At 46.8% G+C, this 23,797-nt stretch overlaps 1 protein-coding gene across 1 annotated transcript; it reads right to left on the bottom strand.

Annotated features, from left to right (window-relative positions):
* Positions 1–5,345: 5,345 nt before the first annotated feature.
* Positions 5,346–23,058, bottom strand: Slc43a3 (solute carrier family 43 member 3). Its single transcript, XM_090347664.1, has 13 exons — positions 22,965–23,058; positions 21,681–22,022; positions 21,204–21,333; positions 19,325–19,371; positions 16,328–16,404; positions 16,007–16,099; positions 13,246–13,385; positions 12,521–12,627; positions 10,156–10,329; positions 9,909–10,028; positions 7,528–7,714; positions 7,049–7,172; positions 5,346–5,527 (listed from the first exon to the last, which is right to left on the bottom strand). Exons 2-13 carry the CDS (start codon positions 21,862–21,864, stop codon positions 5,423–5,425), a joined length of 1,488 nt encoding a protein of 495 aa, XP_090203790.1. The 5' UTR covers positions 21,865–22,022; positions 22,965–23,058; the 3' UTR covers positions 5,346–5,422.
* Between the last annotated feature and the right edge of the window lie 739 nt (positions 23,059–23,797).

The following is a 23,797-nucleotide window of genomic DNA, read 5'->3' as shown; positions in this document are numbered from 1 at the left end:
CACCCTAGAGAAATTCTGATTATATATATACATATATATATATATATGAATATCCAGCAGCTCCTGAACTGATACTCAGAGGTAGTCTGTACTGTCAGGGTGGTTTAAGGTGGCAAATAACTGAGAAGGACAGGGTGACCGATTAAGGAACAAAGGCTCCACTCTGTCTTCTGGGTGTGTGCTCACAGGTGTGGAACATGTGTGAGCTGTTCTAACAAGAGCCACATAAAGGACAGGCAAAGAGGGCTTCCTGGAGGCAATGGCACTTAAGCTGGGCTCTGAAGGATAACAGATGGAATAGGACAGGCAGAGGAGGCGTGGGAGGAAACTCCTAGGGACCAAGCCAGGGCCTTGGACAGCTGGCTCTTGAGCTAGAAATATGGCTGATTCGCTCTTTCCTGGGAGTTGAAAAACAGCAGCTTCCCTGCTTTGCACCAAAGCTGGGGTCCTCCCCCAAGCTTCCTTTGAGCTTATAATCTAGTTTCTACTGTTCCAGTTGCTCTCCCAAGAAATCTCCTCCTGCTGCCAGAATGTCCACTGACCACCCAATGGCCAAACCCAACAGCCCACCTCAGTTCTCTGCCTTCTTATCTTCTGTACTACCCTCCTCTTAGACATTGTCTCCTGTCACGTGTCGATAGCTCACACTCATCATCCTAGCTACTCAGGGGCTGAGATCCGAGGATCACAGTTCAAAGCTAGCTTGGACAGGAAAGTCCATTTGACTCTTATCACCAATGAACCAGCCAAAATCCAGAAGTGGTACTGTGGCTCAAATGGTAGAGCACTAACCTTGAGTGTTAAAGCTCAGGGACAGCTCCCAGGCCCTGAGTTCAAGCTCCAGCACCAGCACAAAAACAAATTAATTCCTGTCTAGTAAATATGAGGCCCTGAGTTCAAATCCCAGTACCACCCCAAAAAAAGTTTCAGTGAGTATGGCCCAAGTAGTAAAGTGCCTGCCCATAATAAAAATCAATAGATGTGGTTAGTTATGGACCTACTGTGTGATGAGACCAACCATTTCCACAGGAATTTACTGACCCTCACCACCTTTATTTTTCCAGAAAGGAAACAGAGGTGCCAGAGCTCAAGGATACTTGGCGTGGGAACGAGAGACCAAGCTGTCTCCACTCTCTCCATCCTCTCCACCCTTGCCCCAGAAGGAGTAGAAAGCCAGCCCCCTGGTACCTGACATGTCTGTGCCCTTGGTTTTTCCACATTGACTGCAGGAAGAGCAGACACAGCACACAGATTCACACACCCTCACACATTGAATATGAAGATTGATATTTTGCATTGACTTGGGGCTGAAGATTTGGGATAATTAGAAAGTCTTTTGTTTTCTTTCTCCTTTGATGTTTCTCATCTCAAGCAATGGAGAAGACCCTGGGCTGCCTTGTCAGTCAAGAAATGAGCCAGACAAAAGGCTGGGAGGATAGTTTCTCAGCCTGAACTGAGGTGGTGGCAGGGCAGAGTCCTTCAGGAATAAAATAAGGCCATACCTCACTCTATATTTGCTTAGGTCCCCAGTGACATCGGCAGCCATGTGGCGTATCTACGTCTAGGCCGGTGGCTCCCACAGACGGTGCTCTGGCATGCCAGACTCTGAAGGAAGCGCTGGGCCTTCATTAAGTCACTCATCCTTCACAGTGCCCTCATGTATTCCTGTTACTGCTCCATTTTAAAGTTCAAGTCATGGAGGCCAGGGTCTGTAGAAGAAGTGAAAGATGAGCTTGGACAGTCCAACTAAGTCCAGACGCTAAGCTCCTCTTTACCCTTTATCCCAAACCTTTCTCTCTAATGTGGGCCACAAAGCCCAGAAGTATGGAAATAACTCCATTAAAGTTGAGGAAACTGAGGCTCTGTGTAGTTGAGGGTTTTTTTTTTTTTTGCCAGTCCTGGGCTTGAGCTCAGGGTCTGAGCACTGTCCTTGGACTTTCTCAAGGCTAGAGCTCTACCACTTGAGCCTCAGCACCACTTCTGGCTTTTTTCTATGTATGTGGTACCGAGGAATTGAACCCAGGTCTTCATGCATGCTAGGCAAGCACTTTAACCACTAGGCCAAACTCCTGGCCCCTAGTTGAGGGGTTTTATGGAGGCCTTGCAGCTGGTCAGTACTTGCAAACCCCTTTTCCAACCACACACTTCATGCTCCCATTCAACATTAGACAAAATGCAGAGATAGCCTGTGAGCAGATGTCTAGGGTTAATGTTTCAGTCAAATCAGAGCCCAGGCATGGTGGCACGTGCCTGGAATCCCAGCATGCAGAAGGCTAAGGTGGGAAGATTTTTTAGGTCCACCCTGGCCCGTGCTACCCACTGAGTCCATTTCATGACTGTACACTGAAGGACTGAAAACATACACAACAGCCACAGCAAAGCAACAGTTATGTCAAAGGGGTGAGCCATTAGCCGCGATGTCTCTTGACCAAGCCATTCTGCATTTTCTCATCTGTTTTGCAACAGATGCATGTATTCTTATGTAAGGATAAGCGTAGCCCAAGTGTAGTGTCTTATAAGGCAGAAACACCAGCGTAAACCCCAGCCTCTTAATTCCATAGCTAATGAACTAACACTCTTGGTTTTAAAAAATGGGCTGTTCAGATTTACTTCCTGACCTAAAGAAGGAGAGAGAAGAGAACACCACACAGATTCCCAGGTCCCTTCTTTCCATGGCAGGTCACTGGCCCCCTACACAAGCCCTGCCTGCCACTGCTCAGGGCAGAGTCTGGTGGCGAGAGACAAAGGCTGTGCTGGAAATCCGTTACTGAGTCAACCTCAAGTTTGTGAAAGCCTGCATTGCTTATTTCCTTATTTGAAAGAGCAGTTTGTTCCATTTGAGGAAGAAATTGCAGGAGGGGAACTGCTTCTTTCTCTCCTTGTCTCTATTCTCTTTTTGGGGGGGGGGTGTTTGTACTATAGTACCAGGGCTTGAGCTTAGGGCTTCCCAGTTGCTAGGCAAACCTTCTGTCCCTTGAGCCATATTTCCAACCACTTTTGCTTTTATAAGTTATTTATTTTTTTAGACTGGCCTGGACCATGTTCCTCCTACTTATAAAAGCTTCCACACAGCTGGGACTGCAGGTGCATGCCACCATGCCTGGCACATTGGTTGAAATTAGGTTCATGGTAACATTTTTGTCAAGGCTGGCCTTGAACCTCAGTCCTCCAGGTCTCTACCTCCTGTATATCTGGGATTACAGGTGTCAGGTATAGCACCCGGCTTTCCTATCTCCCTTCTTGCCCACATTCATCAGAAATAGAAATCATCTTAAATTCTCTCAGCGTGTGTTATCTGTATAGTTGTGTGTATATGTGTTCTCTGTACTTTTTAAGGAAATCAAGGCATCTTTTGACTTTACTGAGATATAATCCCTATACCGTTATCCATTTTTTTTCCTTTTTGGTGGTACTAGAGTTTGAACTCAGGACTCTATACTTTCTAGACAAGGGTTCCACTACTTAATCACATCTCCAGCCCTTTTTGCTTCAGTTATTTTTCAGATCAGTTCTTCACACTTTTCATTCAGGCTGGCCTCAGACTACAATTCTCCTGACTAGGGCTTCCTTAATAGCTGAGATCGCAGGCATGAGCCACCATGCTCAGCTCATTTTATTAAGATAGGTCTTGCTCCCTTTCTTGCCTCAGCTGGCCTTGAACCACAACTCTTTCAGTCATTTTCCACACATGCATGTGCATGCTCACATATATACACACACTGACATGTACACAGTGAATACACACACACACACACACACACACACACACACACACACGCACACATTAGTCCCTAAATGAAAAAGTAAAAAAAGAAACAATGGCTGCTTTCAACACAATACCTTTATTGCTCTATGAACTATTATGCCACAGAAAAATGTTTTTGGTTTTTCCCTTTTTAAAAAATTGTTATTATAAAGGTGATATCCAAAAAGGTTACAGTTGTATGAGTAAGGCAAAGAGTACATTTCTTTTGGGACTAAGCTACTCCTTCCCTCACTCTCTCCCAGTTTTCCCTTTCCATCCCCATCCATAAGTTGTTATAGCTCATTTCCAACATAGTGGCTACTGAGTAAAAAAAAAAAAAAAAAAAGAAAAAAGAAAAAAGAAACAAGGGTCAGTGGCTCATACCTGTAATCCTAGTTACCCAGAAGACTAAGATCTAATTATCACAGTTCAAAGCCAACCCTGGGCAGGAAAGTTCATGAGACTCTTATCTCCAACTAACCACCAAAGAAAAATGGGAGGGACATTGTGGCAGAGCGCTAGCCTTGAGTAGAAAATCTCAGGGACAGCACCTGGCCCTGAGTTCAAGCCCCACAACCAACAAAAAGAAAAGGCACAAAGTAAACAACTATCCTCCTTCCTGAACAGGAGACATCCCAGAGGGCTCATCAGAAATTTTCTCTCTAGGGGATAAGCTGGCTCATAAGGCTCCGACACACCACTGCTCTGAAAGCTTTCCAGGATATCAGCTCCAGAAAGAAACTTCAACTGCAAGCTCTTACTTGATACACCAGAGGAAACTGAGTCTCATACCCACAAAGGGCAGGCCGCAGGTCCCTGAACCTGAGGCCCAAGGACCTCCCCTCTCTTCTTCTTTCTTCAAAGCTTAAGGAGAGCTCTCTAATCAAAAGTTGCTTCTGAGTCACCTAGCCTTCCTCCAGTGCCACCTGAAATTCCAGTGGCTTCTCTGAGCCATGACAATAGCAGGCATTGCAGGTGAAACATCTTCATATTGCTTGCTGCCAAGTCTTCAAAGTCATGTACACGGAGCCCCTGTCTGCCTCAACATCACTGAGAACTTCCACACATGCTTTTGCTTTGGGTCTGTATGACATCAGTCTGCCTGGCAACTAAGATTCTTTTTCTCTCTCTCTTTTTTTTTTTACTTCTTTCTTTTTTATGGTAGTAGGATTTGCACTCAGGCCTCATGCTTGCTAGGCAGATGTACCACCACTTGAGTCATGTCTTCTGCTTTTATGACTTTTTTTTTTATAGAACCTCACTTTTTTTTTTCTTCCCCGGGACAGCTTCCATCAAGATTCTGCTACCCAATGTAGTTAGCATGAAAGATGCATGCCACCACACAGATTTTTATTGGTAAAGATGAGGTCATATGAACTCTTTATCTTGTCTGGTCTCACTATTCTGAAGATCTTGGCTTCCTGAGTAGCTGGGACTACAGGCACAAGCAACAGTGCATGGCTGAGGTTCTCTTCTTGCTGGTCAGAAATCCTGGCTTACCTTGAAATATTCTTCCTTCCTCCTCTTCTTTTTATTTTTTTTTCAGTCCCTTTCCTTTCCTTTTAAAATAATGGCTACTTGATAGGAGTAGCCTGAGTAGGCAGTCTTTGTAGTACTTGAAGGTGAGGAAAAGTTAGATAAAACATCCCCAGGGCTTGAAAAGCAATGACTTTTGATCTACATGGCCGAAGAAGGGCTTTCCTTCTGAAGGCGGCACTCACGGTACACTGAGAAGGGATGGACAAATGTCAGCAGAGCGGCCAGCACTAATGTCACGTTCACCTGGGGGACAGGACAAAAGAGGCCAGTCCAGTGGTTCCAAGCTACACCTACCTCCACCCGCAGGCCAGAATTGGGCCTCCTTTACAATCTGCTCTCCATGAGCACACTGTGGTCCCCAGAGGTAGGACCTCTGGCTGTTTTCAGGATGGAATTCTACACTGATTCCCCCCCCTTTTTTTTGCCAGTCCCAGGGCCTGAACTCAGGGCCTGAGCCCTATCCTTGAGTTTTCTCAAGGATAGAGCTCTACCACTTGAACCACAGCTCCACTTTCAGACTTTTTGGTAGTTGGTGGAGTTGAGAACCTTATAGACTTTCCTGAACTGTGAACTGTGATCCTCAGATCTCAGCCTCCTGAGTAGTTTGATTATAGGAATGAGCCACCAGTGCCTCGCTTTCTTCCATTTTTAAGTTTATACCTTCCATCTGAACTCCATAAATTTTTAAAGAGGCAGAGGTAGCCAGGCACTGGTGACTCAGGCCTATATAATTCTAGCTGCTCAAGAAGCTGAGATATGAGGATTGTGGTTCAAAGCCAGCCCAGGCAGGAAAATCCATGAGACTTATCTCTAATAAACCGCTCAAAATCTGGAAGTAATACTGTGGCTCAAAATGATAGAGCACTAGCCTTGAGCAAAAGAACTCAGGGACAGCACCCAGGCCCTGAGTTTAAGCTCCAGAATTGACAAAGAAAGAAAAAGAGGCAGAGGTATACACAGCTGAGATTCCAAGGGGACAGACAGATTCAGCCTGGTAGCTGTCTGAATACATAATTGCAATGTCTTTAAGCCTCTGTTTCTATAAAACCTGGAGAGTTTGGCCCAGCTCCTAGGGAAGGTCCTATGAGGTACGGGGGACTCAGAAATACAAAGTACAGAGATCCTACCCTCTACCAGCTCCTACCCATACTGGTAGCGTGTGTTGGAGCCTAAGGAAGAGGTAAGGATTGGCTTACACTCACCGAAGTCAGATAAATCATTGCATTCTTAAGATTTTTTCTATTGTTGTTGCTGTATGGTGTTGTTTGCTTCTTGTTCTTCGTGCCTGTACTGGGGATTAAACTTAAGGCCTAGCGCACTGTCCCTTAGCTTTGTGCTCAAAGCTAGTGTTGTACCACTTGAGCCATACGTCTGCTTCTGGCTTTTTAGTGGTTAACTGGAGATGAGTTTCAGAGACTTTCCTGCCCAGGCTGGTTTTAAACCATGATCCTCAGATCTCAGCCTCCTGAATAGCCACTGGTACACAGCTGGAATCTTCCATTTTCGCTTGAAATTTTTTTTAACAATTCTGCATCCTAGTTTACAATACGTATATGTGTTTACACCCACACAAAATTCTTCCCCAAAGCTTTAACCAGCACAGACTCTGAGAAACTGCACCCTGTGGTGCACCAGCAAGGGTACTCCCCACAGGCCCTACTTTGAGAAGAAAGACCTCTACCAGGACACCTGAGCCAGCTGTAGCCCTCTGCTGGAGCCTGGTGGGGTGGGATGCCCTCCCTCAGGTGTATCCACAGCACTCACGTAGAAGGGGTTATTCTGGAGGGGGCCTTTGATGAGCATGAAGATGGGGAACTGGAGCAGCGACACAATGGCCGACAAGGCCATCACCAACCCAAACAGCTTGCCAAAGTGCTCTGAAGGGAAACTAGGGAAGAGAAGCATACAGGACACCAGTGAGTTTCGGGGACTCTCCCTCCAAGCAGGGCCTTAATCCCAGGGGCCTTTGCCAGCCATGTTTTCTCAACCTCTCCTCCTTCTAGCCCTTCTCTCCATCCACCCACCAAGCCTTTCCCTCTCCTCTTCCTTTCTTACGCACCCAAAAGCCCAGGACAGAGAAAAGGTACTATGCTGGGCCCCCAGATCCCTTTTTGTGTTCCCAAATCCAATTTGCTGTGATGTAATCACTTGCAGACCTATCTCCTTACCTCCCAATTTCTTTACCCTCAGCCCTCTTCCCTTCACTTCAGAGGTTTCCCCATCACAAAACACATCTCACTTACGCCAGGGTGAGGAAGGCAGCATTGCCTCCATATAGGAAGGAGCGACTGACCACTTGCAGGATAAAAGTGGCATACTGGAGGGAGAGGACTGGGATCGAGGCACAGATGGCAAAGCCCAGGCACAGTAGAGATGTGAGGGCCAGGGAAGGCACCGCAGAGTAAAGGGCCACAGCCGAGGGGGAGAAAGCTGGTTCAAAAGAAAAAAGGACAGTCTGTCTGGAGGCCCATCCACCATGGAGGGCCAGGAAAGACCAAGATCAGAAGAAGGGGGATCAACGAGCTCTCCGGGAAGAAGCACATAGGCCCCATCCTTGACCCATCAGTCCAATGCCAACTCCTCAAAGATGGTGATCACTTGCTTCCCAAATATCATGCAAGTGCCTCCACTGCAGCCTTTGCCCACCAGCTCCTCGCTGTTAACTCACTTAGAGATCACTTTGGTGAGCTCTGAACAAACTCCAAACCCACCTGTGCACCCTGCGACCTGAAGCCATACATTCTGTTGTAACTCTACTGGTAAAAAGAAAAGACCAGAAACAGGCTAATAAGTGGAGACGGCATCAGGTCCATCACAGCCACGTGATGGAGAACTAGGCCATTGTTAAGAGAGAAGGAAAGGAACCTGCTAGGAGAAGCCTGAGGCTGGAGCATGGGGTAAAAATAAAATGAGAGGGAGAGGAAGGGAAGAGAGAGAGAGACAGAGAGAGACAGAGAGACAGAGAGACAGAGAGGGAGGTGGGAGGGGAGAGGGAGAAATGAGTAGCTAAAGATGGAGGAAAGGGGAAGTGGCACTGTGTCTCAAAGCAGTAGAGCACTAGCCTTGAGCAAAAGAGCTCAGAGACAGTGCCCAAGCTCTGAGTCCAAGCCCCATGACTGACGGGAAGAAAGGAAGGAAGGAAGGAAAGAAGGAAGAAAGGAAGGAAGGACACTATTCTTGACATATTTAAGAAAAAATTAATACATCTCTTGCCTCTATCCAGAGTCTAAACTCGGTGACAACAGAGGAGCCATTAGGAACCTCAGTATCCAGACTTCCATCTCTAAATACCATTTCCTTTTAAAGGGCCCAGGGCTGATTGGACAAATGGCTAACAGCAAGCCTGAGCAGAAAATAAAACTCAATGCATTGGCCCTAAAACTCACAGAAGCTGGGTGTTGGTGGCTCATGCCTGTGATCCTAGCTACTCAGGAGACTGTGAGACATGAGGATTGAGGTTCAAAGTCAGTCCATGAGATTCTTATCTCCAATTAACTGCCCCCCACTCCAAAAACCAGAAGTGGTGCTACATGGTAGAGGTAGATTTGTAGTAGAGTGCTAGCCTTGAGCAAAAGAGCCAGGCCCTGAGTTCAATCCTCACAGCTCACAAAAAAATCCTTCATGGAATTGTTTCTAAAGGACACAGACACTAGACTGGTAAAGCCCACAATAGTCAAAGATGGGGCTATTCCAGCATCAAGAACAATGAAACCCACTTACTTCATATCTGAAATCCTAGCTATTCAGAGGGCGGCTATCTGAGGATCAGCATTCTAAGCAGGCCCCAGCAGAAAAATCAGAGACCAATTAACCAGCCAAAAGCCAGAAGTAGAGGTGTGTGGCTCAAGTGGTAGAACACCAGCCTTAAGCAGAAAAAATATGGTCCTGAGTTTGAGCCCCAGTCAAGGGATCCCCAAACTAGTAAGCAGAGGGGGAAACCTAGTATTTATTTCAGTGTCATGACATAGTATGGAGGGAAGATTTTCTTTCTAGAAGAATTCTAATTATAAAAAGACAGAGACAGAAGATCCTCTTTTTGCAGCCCTAGTCAAATAATGGGCCTGGAAGTTGATCAAACAAGGGCTGGTAAAAATCTTCAGGCACAGAATTGGGGTGAGAGTCTCCAGAGGAGGGGATATGATTGAAGCTAACATTGTAACAACAGACACAAGGGAGCCAGCTGAGAGAAGGCCAGAGGAAAGCCAGAACTCTTTCCCGCAACTACTCTGTATGTGTCTCTGTGTGCAGGAGTACCAGTCACAGGACTTGAACTCAGGGCCTGGACACTGTCCCTGATATTCCTTCTCTTCAGGCTAGCCCTCTACCACTTGGCCACTTGAGCCACAGTACCAGCTTTTTCTGAGTAGTTTATTGGGAGATAAGAGCCTCATGGACTTTTCTGCCCAGGCTGGTTTTGAACTGCAATCCTTCGATCTCAGCCTCGTCACCTAAACCCGGCTTCCCAACTACTCTTGACACAAAAATACATACATACATACATACATACACACACACACACATACATACATACATACATACATACATACATACATACATACATACATGCATGTTAAGGGCAAAAAGAAGGAAGAGGGCTTTGACCTCCGCTGCCTCTCCCTCTCACCTGTCTTTGCTGCTTCCTTCTGGTATCTCTGTTTAAGGAAGTCCATCAGCAGTCCATTCCAGGGGGCACACAACACCCCAAAGAACTGAGTGATGGCGAAGGCATTTGTGTAGGCACTGACTGACAAGAGGACAGCAGAGCAGAGTTGACTGGTAAGAAATTTCCAGGCCTGTTTTACAGGCTAGCCCTCTCCTACCCCCGCCCTCTGGCATCTACAGACACACTGTCACCCAAGCCCAGCACTTACCTTGGATCCTGTCCCCACCAGCCAAATTGGTCAGCAGAGAGTTGAGAGTGCCAATGAAGAGATAGTGCCACAACTGTATCAGAGACAGCCACACCAGGTGCCAGGTGAAGCGCCAAGAGAGAACACAGCTCCGAAAAGAGCGGACTTCCTGCTGCTGCTCCAGTCCTGAGCTCTCTGATGGGCAAGGAGGAACTGGACATGAATTCTGAGGAAAGCAGAAGGACAAGAAGAGCCAGACTGGTCCTGGACAGGACAGCCTCAGGTTCAAGTTCATCTTCTAGCCTTGTCTCCAGAATGAGCTGCCTGCAGCTCCCACCCACTCCCTGACTGTGTCATCCTAGCCCCTCTGCCTGGAATGACCTTCTCCTGCCCTTCAGCCTGTGGAGATCTCTTCTGTCCCTCAGTGATTACAATGACCCCTGCTCAGTAACCCCTCTTGAAATAATCCATCCTTGAGCTTTTTAATCCACAGTGGTGAAAAGAAAGACAAAGAAAGGAGAAAGACAGGCTATAACGATTTGTGATAAATAGATTATTCTGAGGTGTCCTGTTTCCTCTCCTTTTCTTGGGTTTTTTCTCTCTTCTTTCTTTTTTTCCTCTCTCTCTTTTTGTTGTCTCTTAGCTTTGTGCACTCAAGGCTGGTACTTGGGCTACTCCTCTACTTCTAGCCTTTTGCTTTCCCACCTAGGCTAGCTTCAAACTGTAATCCTCAGATCTCAGCCTCCTATGTGGCCAGGATTACACGTGGGAGCTACCAGCATCCATCTTCCCCTACCTTTCTTTAGATCTCCCACATTTTCCTGGGAAATTTTGCATTGCCCTATTCTTCATGTCCAGATAGGACTATATCTAAAGATTCTGTTCCTCTCTCCCTAAACAGGTGGCTAGGACCTTTAACTAGAATATCCAAATGTTTCCTGGTTCTACACTGCCTGGTGAGTTCAAGACTCCCTCTTGGTTTTGTGAACTTCCTGGCATTCTGTTAGTTTTAAGAAAATAATAATAATAAATCTGTACTAGAGGCATGGTTCTAATGGCTAGAGCACAAACTCCAGTACTGTCTGATGATGATGACAATGATGACAATGACAATGATGATATAGCTGGGTGCCAGTTGCTCATGTCTATACTCCTACTCTGGAAGCTGAGATCTGAGGATCGCAGTTTAAGGCCAGCCCAGGCAGACAAGTCAGTGAGACTCATCTCCAATAAATTACCAAAAATAGCCAGAGTGGCTCAAGTGGTAGAGTTTTAGCCCAGGAAAGCCTCAGGACCAGCAAAAAGTAAATAATAATTTTATATGCATGCCAGTGCCAGGGCTTGAACTCAGGGCCCTGTGCTCTCACTTGGCTTTTTCACTCAAGGGTGGAGCTCTCCCACTTAAGCTATAATTCCACTTCCAACTTTTTGCTGGTTAACTAACAATAATAGTCTCATGGACTTTTCTGTCCTGACTGGCTTTGAACTTTGATCCTTAGATCTCAGCCTATAGAGTCGCTAGAATTACAGGCATGAACCACCAGCACACAGCCTCTAATAATAATAAGTTCTATTGTGTATATATAAGGTATATAGCATGATGTCATAGGACACATATAGATAGTAAAATGGTTACCATAGTGAAGCAAATTAGCATATCCATCATCTCACATGGTTACACTTTTTGCGTGCCAAGAACAGCTAAAAATCTGCTCATTTAGCAAAAATTCCAAATACAATTTTATTAATTACAGCCCTTGTGATGTTCATAAAATCTCTAGTCCTGTTCATCCTGTACGTCTGCTACTTTCTATCATTTTCACCTGTGTCTTCCCATTTCCTTTCTCCATCACCTATGTTTTATTTCAACAGCAGCCCAGCAGGAGTTGGTGATATTTGAAACCAAACACCCAAAACAGATAGAGAAGAGAAAGGAGGCAGAGATAGAGATGCAAGTGATTGACCCGCCAGACATCGAGACAAGGCACCTCAAGCCTTGGTGGGCTGCAGCCAGAGGGCAGGACAGAATGGGGGTGGGGAGAAGATGTTCCCTGATTTCCATAGGGTTCAGGAAAGATAAGAAAAAAAAGCACCAGAGAAGTGCCTCAGGCCTGTAATCCTAGCTACTCAGGAGGCTGAGATCTGAGGATCATGGTTCAAAGGCAGCCTGGGAATTAAAGAACATGAGGCTATTATCTCCAATTAATCACTAGAAAACAGGAAGTGGGGCTGTAGCTCAAGGGGTAGGGCAATGAGATCCTTCAATACCTTTTCTGGCCTGGTCTGTCTGAATGATTCATAGCCACTGGGGACATTCTGAGGTACAACAGCAAGGAGAAGCCAGGCAAGTGATGAGAAAGGCCTAGTTCTGAGCAGGAGCTCTTACCTTCCTTCGCTATGGCCTGTAGCTCTCTATTCTCATGCTCCACTGTTTTCTCCTCTTCCTCGGCTGTTTTCTCGTCTTCTCCTTTGATGCCAAATCTGGAGCACAGGCTGTGGAAACAGAAGCCCAAGCAGCCAGCCAGGCCAAGGACCTGTGAGCTGAGCACAAGATTCAAGCCAGCGGCTGCTACACATTTCCCTGCCTGTGCAATCGCCTTTTAGCACTGCCGGAAGCTAGCTACCAATGGCTTATACCTGGTAATCCCAGCTAGTCAGGAGGCTGAGAAGTGAGGAACTCCATTCACAGCCAGCACAGGCAGGAAAGTCTCTGAGTATCTCCACTAAACTACCAAAAGAAATTCAAAAGTGAAGCAGTGGCTCAAGTGGTGGAATGCTAGCCTTGAGCAAAAGAAGCTCAGGAGTAGAGCTCAGGTCCTGAGTTCAAGCCCCAGGACTGGCACAATAAACAAAAGTTGTACCAACCTCAGAAAGTGCAAGCCTGAATGACCAGGTGAATAAGTTCAAGCTAACCTGCTAACGATGAGTATGTGACTCAGGTATCCTGGTATGGAAATGCTTGGTGTCAAGCTATTGAATTTGAGGGGTAATTTGTTATGCAGCAATAGCTGATCGATACTCACCTCTTCTCATCCTCACTTCCTACGATAGATTTGCTCTTTCCCAGCTTCCTGCCCTACATCAAATTGGGCAATGGCCAATGGTCCTTACCCATAGCTGTAGTTGGGAGGCACTGGGTAAGGGATGTGCCCTCGAGGCATCAGGAAGAAAGTACGCCCAAGATGCCAGGCACTGCAGACAGACAGGAACAGGAAGGAGGCTCTGAGGCTGATACCCTGTTCATAAAGGAGCTGCAAAAAAAAGGGGAGGTAAGTCAGGTTATAACCACATCAGTAGCTTCAAAGGAAGCAAGCCAGTGTCCGTCAGTGGGTGAATAGATAAATGAATTGTGGAATATCCATTCAGAGGTGTATTGTTCCATGTTAATACATGCCACACTATGGATGAACCTTGACAAACCTTACATCCAATGAAACAAGCTGAGCACAAATGGGCACATCCTGTAACTGACACTCCTTATGTGGCCAGATTCATTCTGAGGAATGCACGTGTCATCGGTACAGAGTTCCAGTATGGCGAAGTATAGAGAGTTTTGGAGATGGATGGCTGGGCAGTATTGCCATGCATCCTGTTGATGGACTGGACACCTAACATGGCTAAGATGGAGAAAGCTGTGCAGTGTATGTTGCTATCACAAGTACAACCCACAGAGGAGCCAGGTTTCCAAGGAGTCTCAACACTGCCTGGGATCTATCCCTGAGTGTCTCTTTGCTCAAGGCTAGTGCTCTATCACTTGAACCATAGCGCCACTTCTCATTTTTTCTGAGTAGTTTATTGGAATTATCACCATGGCCTGGCACAGTAGCTCACACCTGTAGTCCTAGCCACTCAGGAAGCTGAGCTCTGAGGATCACAGTGCAAAGTCAGCCCAGGCATGAAAGCCTGTGAGACTCTTACCTCCAATTTACCACCAGAAAAGTGGAAGTGGCACTGTGGCTCAAGGGGTAAGGCAGTAGCCTTGAGCTGAAGAGCTCGGGGACAATACCCAGGCCCACAGTTCAAGTCCCATGACCAACCAAAAAATAAAAATAGAAGAGTTACCGTGGACTTTCCTGCCCAGATTGGCTTTGAACCATGATCCTCAGATCTCAGCCTCCTGGGTAGCTAAGATTACAGGTGTGAGCCATGGGCATCTGGCCTTTCTTTGGACACAGGGTCTTGCTCTGTAGTCCAGCCTGATATCAAACTCAAGATCCATCTACCTCACCCTCCTGGGAGCTGGAATTACTGACCTGCGCAGCCACACCCAACTTTAAACAATTTTTTACATACAAACTCAACTTACAAAATATGTCCATGGGAAGATGTTGAGTCATTTTTCTGAGCATTCTTTTAGGAGACTGACACAACATCAAAGGGAAGCTGAAAGTTCCTCAATTGCTCATGTAGAAACCACTGGCCTAGCCCCATTTCTTCTTCTTACAGAGGCCTAGAGAAGCCCATGGTCAAAGGAAATAGCTTAATAAGACAAAGCTAAGCATTCTAGTCTCTGCTCCAGCCCTTCTCTTCCATCTCCAGATGTGAAGGAGAGAATGGGAGGCACAGCCTGGAGGAGGGGAGTCTAAAAGTAGCTCTTGTACAAATCCCAGGAGCTCAGTCTCTGAGCCTGCAATCTAAGGTACTCAATGGAACTCAATGAGGTTTATGTCAGGAGAGTGACCATCAGAGACCTCTTCTCTTCTACCCATGGTGCCAGCCACCATCATACCCAAAGGGAAGTCCCAGATAGGACTTTCAGTCCTTTCACTTAGCCATCTTTAGTGTGCTGGGTTTTTCCTTTAGCTCCTTGCCTCGTGATCAAAGTGTGACTGCCACAGCTTCAGCTATCATATCCTTGCACTCACTCATTCAAAGAGAAAGGGTAAGAAGAGACACAAATGTTAGAAATAGCTTGAGATATTGGGGTGTCACGTAGGAATAAGGACATCAACTGGAAAGGAACTTAGCACAGCAAAGTTTACTTCTGCAGAAGGGTGCCCCATCAGCCAAAACTCTGGTAAGCAAGTAAAGCAAATAGGCTGCTCCCTTTTCATCCCTCACCCTGCAGGCCCCGCCCCACTGCTCCCATTGGCTGAGCTCAGATTCACAGTCTGCAAAGGGATGTGGCTCCATAAACAGGACACGATTAAAATTCAAGGAGCTTCTAACAGGATGTCTTAATTCTTCAGGAAAGAGAATTAATCAGGAAAAAAAGGATGCATGTAAGTAAAACGTAGTTGCCAAAGGCCAAGCCACCTGGCCAAAACAGGAACCCTTCAGAAAAAATCATTCTCTCAAAATTTACAGAAAAGGAGCAAACTCCTTTGTTGGAAAAAGTGCTTTCTCTCACACAAAGACTGGCAGCTGTCTTCTTCGCTCTCACCTTCCTAGGTTAAGCCAGGCACTGGTGGCCCACACCTGTAAATCTAGTTGTTCAAAAGGCTGAGATCTGTGAAAGCTTTTATCTCCAACTAACCAGTTTAAAAAAAAAATAGGAGTGAAGTTGTGGCTTGAGTGGTATCACACCAGCCTGGAATAGAAAAACCTAAGCAAGAGTGAGCATGAGGCCCCAAGTTCAAACCCTATTTAAGGCACAGAAGAAAAAAATAACAGCCTAGGTGACACAGAAAGAAGGGAGGAGCTTAGTGGTCAAAAGCTCAGTCTCTAGAGGCGTTCAGGCCTGGGTTCGGGTTCAAGTACCATGGTTATTATGAGGTTTTCTTTAACAGGTGGCTTAGCCAATACGGAGACAAACGAGTCACCTGTGGAATGGTGTTCCTTCCAGAGAGTTCCCAGAAATCACACAAAAGTCATGCCTGTCACAGATAAGTGTTCAAGTACTATATAAAATATGTGCTATGCCTATTCTTACCTTAATAATAAGAAAGACTGCTGATGACGAGTCGAATGCCCCATTGTAGAGCGTGATGATGGTAGACCGGTGTTTGCCAAATAGATTCCCAATCTGAACAAGACATGACTCGCCTACATCACTTATTTATTCACAAAACAAATATGTCCAGGGCACCCGGTACATGCAGGGCACTCATAAGTCCCAAACCCTCCTTCTTCCAGATTTCCCACCCTGCCTTGGGCCCACCCCATCCGAGGCAACCAATGGAAGGAAGTACCTTCCTTTCCCTCTAGTTGTCCCATCCTCCCCCAACATGCCTGGGATTGGGCAGGCTCACACCTGCAGGTTGGTGATGAGAAACAGGATCCCCCCAATGGTAAGCATAGGCATGGCCAGGAAGAGCAGCAGGGCAGAGTCTGGAAACAGTCAAGTCATCAGAGGTAGCTAGGTGCCAGAGGCTCACACCTGTGATCCTGCCTCCTCAGGAGGCTGGGATCTGAGGATTGCTGTTCAAAGCCCAGTCTGGGTGAGAAAGTCTGTGGGCATGGTGGGGGGAGGGGTCCTATCTCCAATTAGCCACCACAAAGCCAGAAGTAAATGCGTGGTTCAAGTGGTAGAGCACCAACTATGAGTGAAAAAAGCTAAAGGAAAGATCAGATACTCTAGTCGGTGTCCTGATTCTAACTATGCCTTCTAGCATCTCCCAAGGGCTCAGCATATTAGTCAAGGCAAAGTTCTCCTGAGCCACCCTCATGCCCAACAAAGAGAGCAGTGGGTCTGTGGTAAATGGGGAGCACCCCTTTCTATTCATCCGGACTCTAGTGAAGCTGACCCTCCTGGGCCCACACTGGGCCCAGTATCCAAGTCACTGCCTGACCCTCACCTCCTGAGACTAGGCCTGTCACCTCATTTGCTAAATGAAAACAATGGTCTCCATTTCTTCTGCCTAGAAGGAGCACTGTGAAACTCTGGGCCAGGCATTATACTTGATCTTGAAACTGTGGAATAATAAACACCCTGATTGGCTCTTGAAAAAAAACTAACAGGGAAGCCGGTTAGTTAAAACACAAGTATTAGATCATAACAGAACAGCTCCAGGATCTCCAGTAAGGGAGCTCTTGATAAATTAGTCTTTCTCATACCAGACTTCTGCCCTCCTTTGTGATGTTGGTCCTAACCCCTGCCTATCCTGTGTCCTGATTTGTTACAGTGTTTTGCTGTGGGGAATAGGAATTCAGCTCCTAGAGCTGCATGTTTAGCCATGTGTGATGCTTTGAGTTTGATCAAAAGAAAAAGGTTCTAATTTGACTTGCTTTCATCAAAAAGAAACCTGGTTTATTGTTGGTTTTTTTTTAAAGGACATTTTGTACCACTACTCTGAATAGAAACATTTGCATGGGCTGTCATGAATAGAAAGTCAATTTTAAAATGAAACACAATGAAATCCCTTTCATCGTGTAATAACATTAGATACAAAGTTATTGAATTAAAGCTGGAAGCAGAGGCCTCAAACATCCTCAGAGCCTGAGAACAGCAGTCCCACCCGCATCAGCCATACCAGACCCCCACATTAACTCTGTCAAGTCAGAAGGACAGGACAAGCAATAAAAACAGGTTTGGGCCATGCACTAATGGCTCTCCTCTGTAATCTTTTCAGCTTAGGAAGCTGCAATCTGAGGATCATAGTTTGAAGCCAGCTAGCACAGAAAAGTCATGAGACCCTTATCTCCAATTACCCACTAAAAAGACAGAAGCGAGGCTATAGCTCAAACAGAGTAAGCACCAGCCTTGAGCAAAAAAAAAAAAAAATCTCAAGGATAGCACCCAGGCCTTGAGTTAAAAAAGGGGGGGAAGGGAGAGAAGGGAGTAATTATTGTTGTAAATTGCTCTGTGTGTGTGTGTGTGTGTGTGTGTGTGTGTGTGTGTGTTCAAACTGAGGCTTGAACTCAGGGACTGGACACTGTGCCTTGGCCTTTTTACTCAACGCTGGTGCTCTACCACTTGAGAGTTCCACTTCCGGCTTTTGGGTGGTGGTTAATGTAAGAAGAGCATGGTAGATTTGTCTTCCAGGGCTAGTTTCCAACTGTGATCCTCAAATCTCAGCCTCCTGATTAAGCTATGATTAGGGGCAAATTCTGGAATAAGAGGAACCCTTGTAAAGAGCTCATTTTAGAGGGCTTATGCCTACCATGTATTTCTTGTCTGCAGCTAATAATCAATTCCTCTGAGGAGTTAAAGTTTGGCGATACCATTTACAATGGACATATTGTAACCTCGATGGCATTTTCCAAACCAAAAAGTCCTGTTTTAATGCTCAAAATTCACAAATGCAGATCTCAGGAGATTGGTTCAGACCAAAGTATTCAGCCTCCAGATTTACCAGATATATGCAGAAACAACACAATGCCATAGCCTTGCTTCAGCACATCACAGTTACAATTTTCCTTTTGTTCACTAACCCCCCAAAAAGTGGAGCCATAAAATCTGAAGCATCTTTGGCCTAGCTTTGCCAAGAGACTTGCAAACCTTGCCAGGGAAGGAGGCCTGCAAGAGTTTTCTTTATAACCTTGTGCAAGTGTTGGTTAGAGATCTCTCTCCAGCCTCAGTGTTCTCTTTGATGTAATGGAAGAGACCAGATTAAACCAGATTGGAATTCTGAGACCTTTATAAACATGTATTATTCTAAAACAAACTTCCTGGGTTTATTGTTATTGTGTTGCTGATTTATTGTTATTGTGTTGCTGATGTTGTTTTTAGTGTGCGCTTGCACTTGGACTTGAACTCAAGGCCTTAATGCTTTCCCTAAGCTCTTTGACTCAAGGCTAGAGCTTTACCACTTAGCTACACCTCCACTTCTGGCTTTTTGGTGGTTAATCTGAAATAAGAGTCTCTAGGGCTTTACCACCTGATCTGACTTTGAACAGCAATGCTCAAATCAGTTTTCTGAGTAGCTAGGATTACAGAAGTGAGCCATTAGCACCCAGCTCAAAACAAAACAAACTCACATTTGTATGATACTGTTGCCTACTTTTATCCTGCTAAGTAAGGATACTTTTAAAATTATCACTCCCATCATCTTTTCTTTATAAAAAGAGAAAGAACTGTGTAACACATTTAAGTAAGAACAAAGCAATCTCTTGAGTACATTCGCAGATTTCCTCTCTATTGTTTTTCCTTTCTTATTTTCCCAGTGGACTAAACTTTTCACAGATAAGCGAGAACTCACTTATCTCTCAGGGGTTTTTCCCAGCTGTGGATCTCTGATGAACCTCTGCCCTTTTCCTTCCACACCTGTTCCATCCATCTGTCCCCTCCCTTCTACCTAACAGCACTCACCTGCAGAGATGAAGCCTATGATGAGTGTGGCACTGGTGTACAAAAATCTGAAATGCAGAATCAGAGCATACTGCTTAAAAGGAGAAATGTAGGAGATGAAAAGAATTCTGCTTGCTCTGGGCTTGGTGGCTCATGCCCATAATTCTAGCTATTTGGGAGGCTTAGACCTGAGAGTCAGGGTTCAAAGCCAGCCTGGGCAGGAAAGTCCACGCGACATTCCACCAAAAAGCTAGAAGTAGGGGCTGGGAGTTTGGCCTAGTGGTAGAATGCTTGCCTAGCATGCACAAAGACCCGGGTTTGATTCCTTGGTAGCACATACATAGAAAAAAGCCAGAAATAGTGCTGTGGCTCAAATGGTAGAGCTCTAGCCTTGAGGAAGCCCAAGGACAGTGCTCAGGCCCTGAGCTCAAGCCCAGGACTGGAAAAAAAAAAAAAAAGCTGGAAGTGGAGCTGTGGCTCAAGTGATACAATACTAGCCTTGAGCAAAAAAGTTCAGGAAGGGAGGAGGAGGATGAAGACAACAACGAGGAGGAGGGGAGGGAGGAGGAGGAGGAGGAGGAGGAGGAGGAGGAGGAGGAGGAGGAGGAGGAGGAGGGAAAGGAGATTCTGTTCACCAAACCTTCAGATTTAGGCCTTAAGTAAGTCTTCAGCCTGGAATTCAGGGAGGACCGATATCACTTGAAAGACTCGGCAGATGTTGTGAGAAGCCCTAATGGGGCCCACATGTGGTCCTTAGCTCACCTGGGGGTGATTTTTTGGTTTGGTTTTCATTTTGTGCCAATACCAGTGCTTGAATGCACCATCTCTTAGGTTTTTCACTCAAGGCTGGTACTCTGTTACTTGATCCACACCTCCACCTCTGGCTTTTTGGTGGTTAACTGAAGATAAGAGTCTATTGGTATTTTCTGCCTGGACTGGCATCAAACCCTGGTCCTCAGGTCTCAGCCTCTTGAGTAGTTATGATTATAGGTTTGAGCCACCAGTTCCTGACCATCATAGTGCATCATGTCAGAGTCCAAGGCTAGACCACAAAGTCTTGAATAATAAGTTCAGCAGAGACTGTCATAGCCTGAAAAATAGGGTGAGAGTGGACAGAACCTTCCCACTTGGAAGTCTCAAAAGGCTCCCTGGGTAAAGTTCATATATATGAACTTTGCATGGCCTGGAAAACAAAAAAACAAAACAACAACAACAACAAAAACTGGTTCTTTGAGCCTTCTCAATGCCTCCTCTAAACCTCAGTCAAACTTTTCTGAAAAGGGAAAGGAGTGACTGATCTAGCCTCCAAGCTCAAAGCTCCAGTAAACGAATGGTACCATGATTTCAGAACCACAACCCCACACAGTGAACAGTCTTGTAAGCCATAGTGTAATAAAAAGCAATGTTCTAACGGTAGAGAAGGAATTGGGTAAAGGAGAGGGGTGGGGTGGGAAAGAGAAGGAAATTGGAAACCCAAAGATCATGACAGATTGACCCACAGTTATTATCCATGCAAAGGTTTAAAGAATAAGAGATTCCCTTTCTTGTCTGGCTACTTCTAGCTCAGGGCCAAACTTCCATCTTTCTGACTACTGCTCTCTCACAAGCTTCCTTGGGGCTGCTGTGGACCTGGCTATGAACACATAGAGATCTGCACCCCATGGAGGCACAGGGAAACTGAAATCTCCCTGGGACTACCAGCCAGAGTCTGACTAGCTAGACCTCAAAGAATGATGGGGCTGAAGAAGACGAAGCCAGAGAAGAAAGTAAGAAAAGTGAAGCAGGGGATATGGAAGGAGGGTGGAGCTAGCAGCAGCCCTGTCCGATCAGCGATTGGCTAGGGCAGGGCCTGGCCTAAAGTCTTCCTGTTACTCACTTCTGACCAGGCCTCTGTACTTACATGGCAATGAGGCGGGCTATAGCAGTCTTGAACCGGTCAAAGATGTAGCCAGTGGGGAATGTCATGAAGTTGTTCATGAAGGATGCCAGGGTAAAAATGAGTGAAAACCTCTCATCCTGGCCTTTGCAGTCTAGAGGAAAAATAAAACTCTCAGAAGCCCACGATACATGAGGCAAAGTCCCATCTACCCAGCTTTCCTGCTAGGCATTCATCCAGCCTGGGACTCCCTCCATCTTAGACAGCTGGACTCTTGGAAAGTTGCCCCTCAAGTGGAGTTAAAAGGTGGCTGCCCCTAACAACCCCTCAGGAGCTGGTACCTCCCTCCTCTTACACAAGGTGGGGGTGGGGGTGGCAGGACATTCCTTTTTCCCACAGAAAAGCTGGCAAGTGGGCAGATGATGGCATTCTCCCTCCCCCTCCCCATATCCTAAGGAACAGACTCGGCTTCCTTAGAAAAACCACCATGGGTGCCCTTACCAGCCTTTTCTGTGGCATTGCTCATGGGCTCAACATTTGGTTCACACAGCTCTTCAAAGTAATGCTCTGTTTTGAAGACAAATACCAAGGAAGCCCAGCCAAACAGGACCCCAGCAAAGCCAAGGCATTCCAGAAGCCCTGTTAGCAGGGTAGCCACATGAAGGGACCGACCCTGGCCCGCCATGGCCTGCTGGTAAACAGATCCTCAAACCCTGAAAAAAGTCCAGGCTCTTTACACACTTGGAAAATTCCTTTGGCAAGTCTTTCTTTCCTACAAGAAGCGTTCTGGTTCCAACCCTTTCTGGCTTACGCGAAAACCATCAGTGGGTGAGTCTCTGGATTCTGAAAAATAAAGCAGAAGCTAGCAGGGTGCTAGCTCACATTTGTAATCCTAACAGTGGAGGAGCCTGAGATCCACAGGATCAAGATTCAAATTCTGCCTGGGAAGACAAATCAGAAAGACCCTTATCTCCAACTAACCACGCAAAGAAAAAACCCCAAAAGGCAGAAGTGGAGTTGTGGCTCAAGAAGCAGAGCACCAGCCTTGAGGGAGGAAAAAGAAAAGCTAAGGGACAGCACACAGTTCAAGACCCAGTAGCAGGAGGAAAAGAAAAAGGACAGGTGGAGAAAGAATCCCTTATCAAGTGGCTAATGGGAAGAATGGCTATGAGCTTTGACAGCCAAGTTTGGGGGAGTCAGCTCTTGCATACATGGCCTGGGGATATAATTCAGCCACAGAGCATGTGCAAGAACTTGGATTCCCACCCCAGCACCACACACACACACACACACACACACACACACGCACACTTTCATCCCTCAACCACAATGTGGATAGCAGGAGATAAGGCAGGACTTACTGGCACCTCTCAAGACACAGATAAGGCCAATAAGAAATGAGGCAGCAGGAAGTACCTTCCCAGCTCCTCTAAACTGGGTGCAAGGGCTACGGGACTTGACAGGCATCTTGCACACAGCTTGCCAGCCCAAGTTTGTTGTCTTCTATTGACTGACAAGGAAACAATGGGAGAGGGAGGAAGAGGAGGAGGAGGAGGAGGCTGTATGGGGGGGGGGCAGCGAATGCAAATCTATTTCGACTCCCAAGGGTTCCCTGGCCCCTCTCCCTACGGCCCCTCCCAACAGCCACTAACTTCCTCCAGGCCCAGGGGCGGCGCCCGCCCCGCCCGACAGCCCTCCAACGCAGCCCCAAGGCCAGCACGGCAGAGTCACGGCCTGGGGTCGCCCCCGCCACCCCCGTCCTGCCCACCCAGCCCCAGTCCTAACCGCGCTCCTGGCCACCTCGCCGGCTGTTCCTCCCAATCCTCTCCTGGCCTCCGCCCATCCGTCCGCGTGGGGCCCGGAAGGGGTTGGGCTGGCCTCTTCTCCATCACTCACTTGTGCTGCCACTCCCTCCTGGACCTCGCCACGCCCTCCTGGACCTCGCCACTCCTTCCTGGACCTCGCCACGCCCTCCTGGACCTCGCCACGCCCTCCTGGACCTCACCACTCCCTGAACTTCTCTTCCCTCTCCCCATCCCTCCTCCTAACCAAGATGGGCAGCCTTGTTATTTCCCTGGAGCTGGAGCTAGAAGTTGAGGTGGGGGTTCTCTCTATGGAACCCAGGCTGGCTTCCTTCCAACTTGCAATCCTCCACCACCTTCAACCTCCCCAGTGGAACCAGCTTGTGCCACACCGCCCAGGCCCTAGTCAGACTTCCTACAGCACCAAGCACAGGGCCCCCCACAGAGATCCCACCTGGCCCATGGGGGAAGGAGGCTGTTATAGGTGAGCAGGTGAGCGCCGGGACCCTCTGAGTTTTCTACCTTGTCCTCTTGAATGAGCATCAAACCCATTATTTCCCCTTTGCCTAGCAACTCATCCCTCTCCTGGAACCCACACCCCCGGGTCTGCCAGAAAACTCCCACCACAGAGGGGACTTTCTGAAAAGCATACCCTACATTGGGGGATACCTGCCTCTTCACCCCCAAGGACCCCTTTTGATTATTCCCTTCATCACCCCCAGCCCGGGGTTCTGAAACAGCCTTCTTCCTACCAGACTGTGTTGATTAACTATTCATTCATTGCCCCATTTTTTATTAATCAAAGACACACATAAT

Source organism: Megascapheus bottae, chromosome 16, assembly GCF_031878675.1.
Source record: "Megascapheus bottae isolate mThoBot1 chromosome 16, mThoBot2.hap1, whole genome shotgun sequence".
Classification (NCBI taxonomy): Eukaryota; Metazoa; Chordata; class Mammalia; order Rodentia; family Geomyidae; genus Megascapheus; species Megascapheus bottae.
Note: the sequence above shows the minus strand (reverse complement) of the source record. Positions and strands in the feature narration are given on the sequence as shown.

What these genes read in the sequence shown, in the direction of transcription:
- Slc43a3 (XM_090347664.1), bottom strand. Translation starts at nt 21,864, where the DNA reads ATGGCGGGCCAGGGTCGGTCCCTTCATGTGGCTACCCTGCTAACAGGG. An exon ending in CAGTCTTTCTTATTATTAAG is followed by an intron (nt 13,386 to 16,006) that starts GTAAGAATAGGC and finishes TTTTTTTTGCAG; the next exon opens with CTCCTTTATGAACAGGGTAT. An exon ending in ACAGGCCATAGCGAAGGAAG is followed by an intron (nt 10,330 to 12,520) that starts GTAAGAGCTCCT and finishes CTTGCCCATCAG; the next exon opens with AGAGCTCAGGACTGGAGCAG.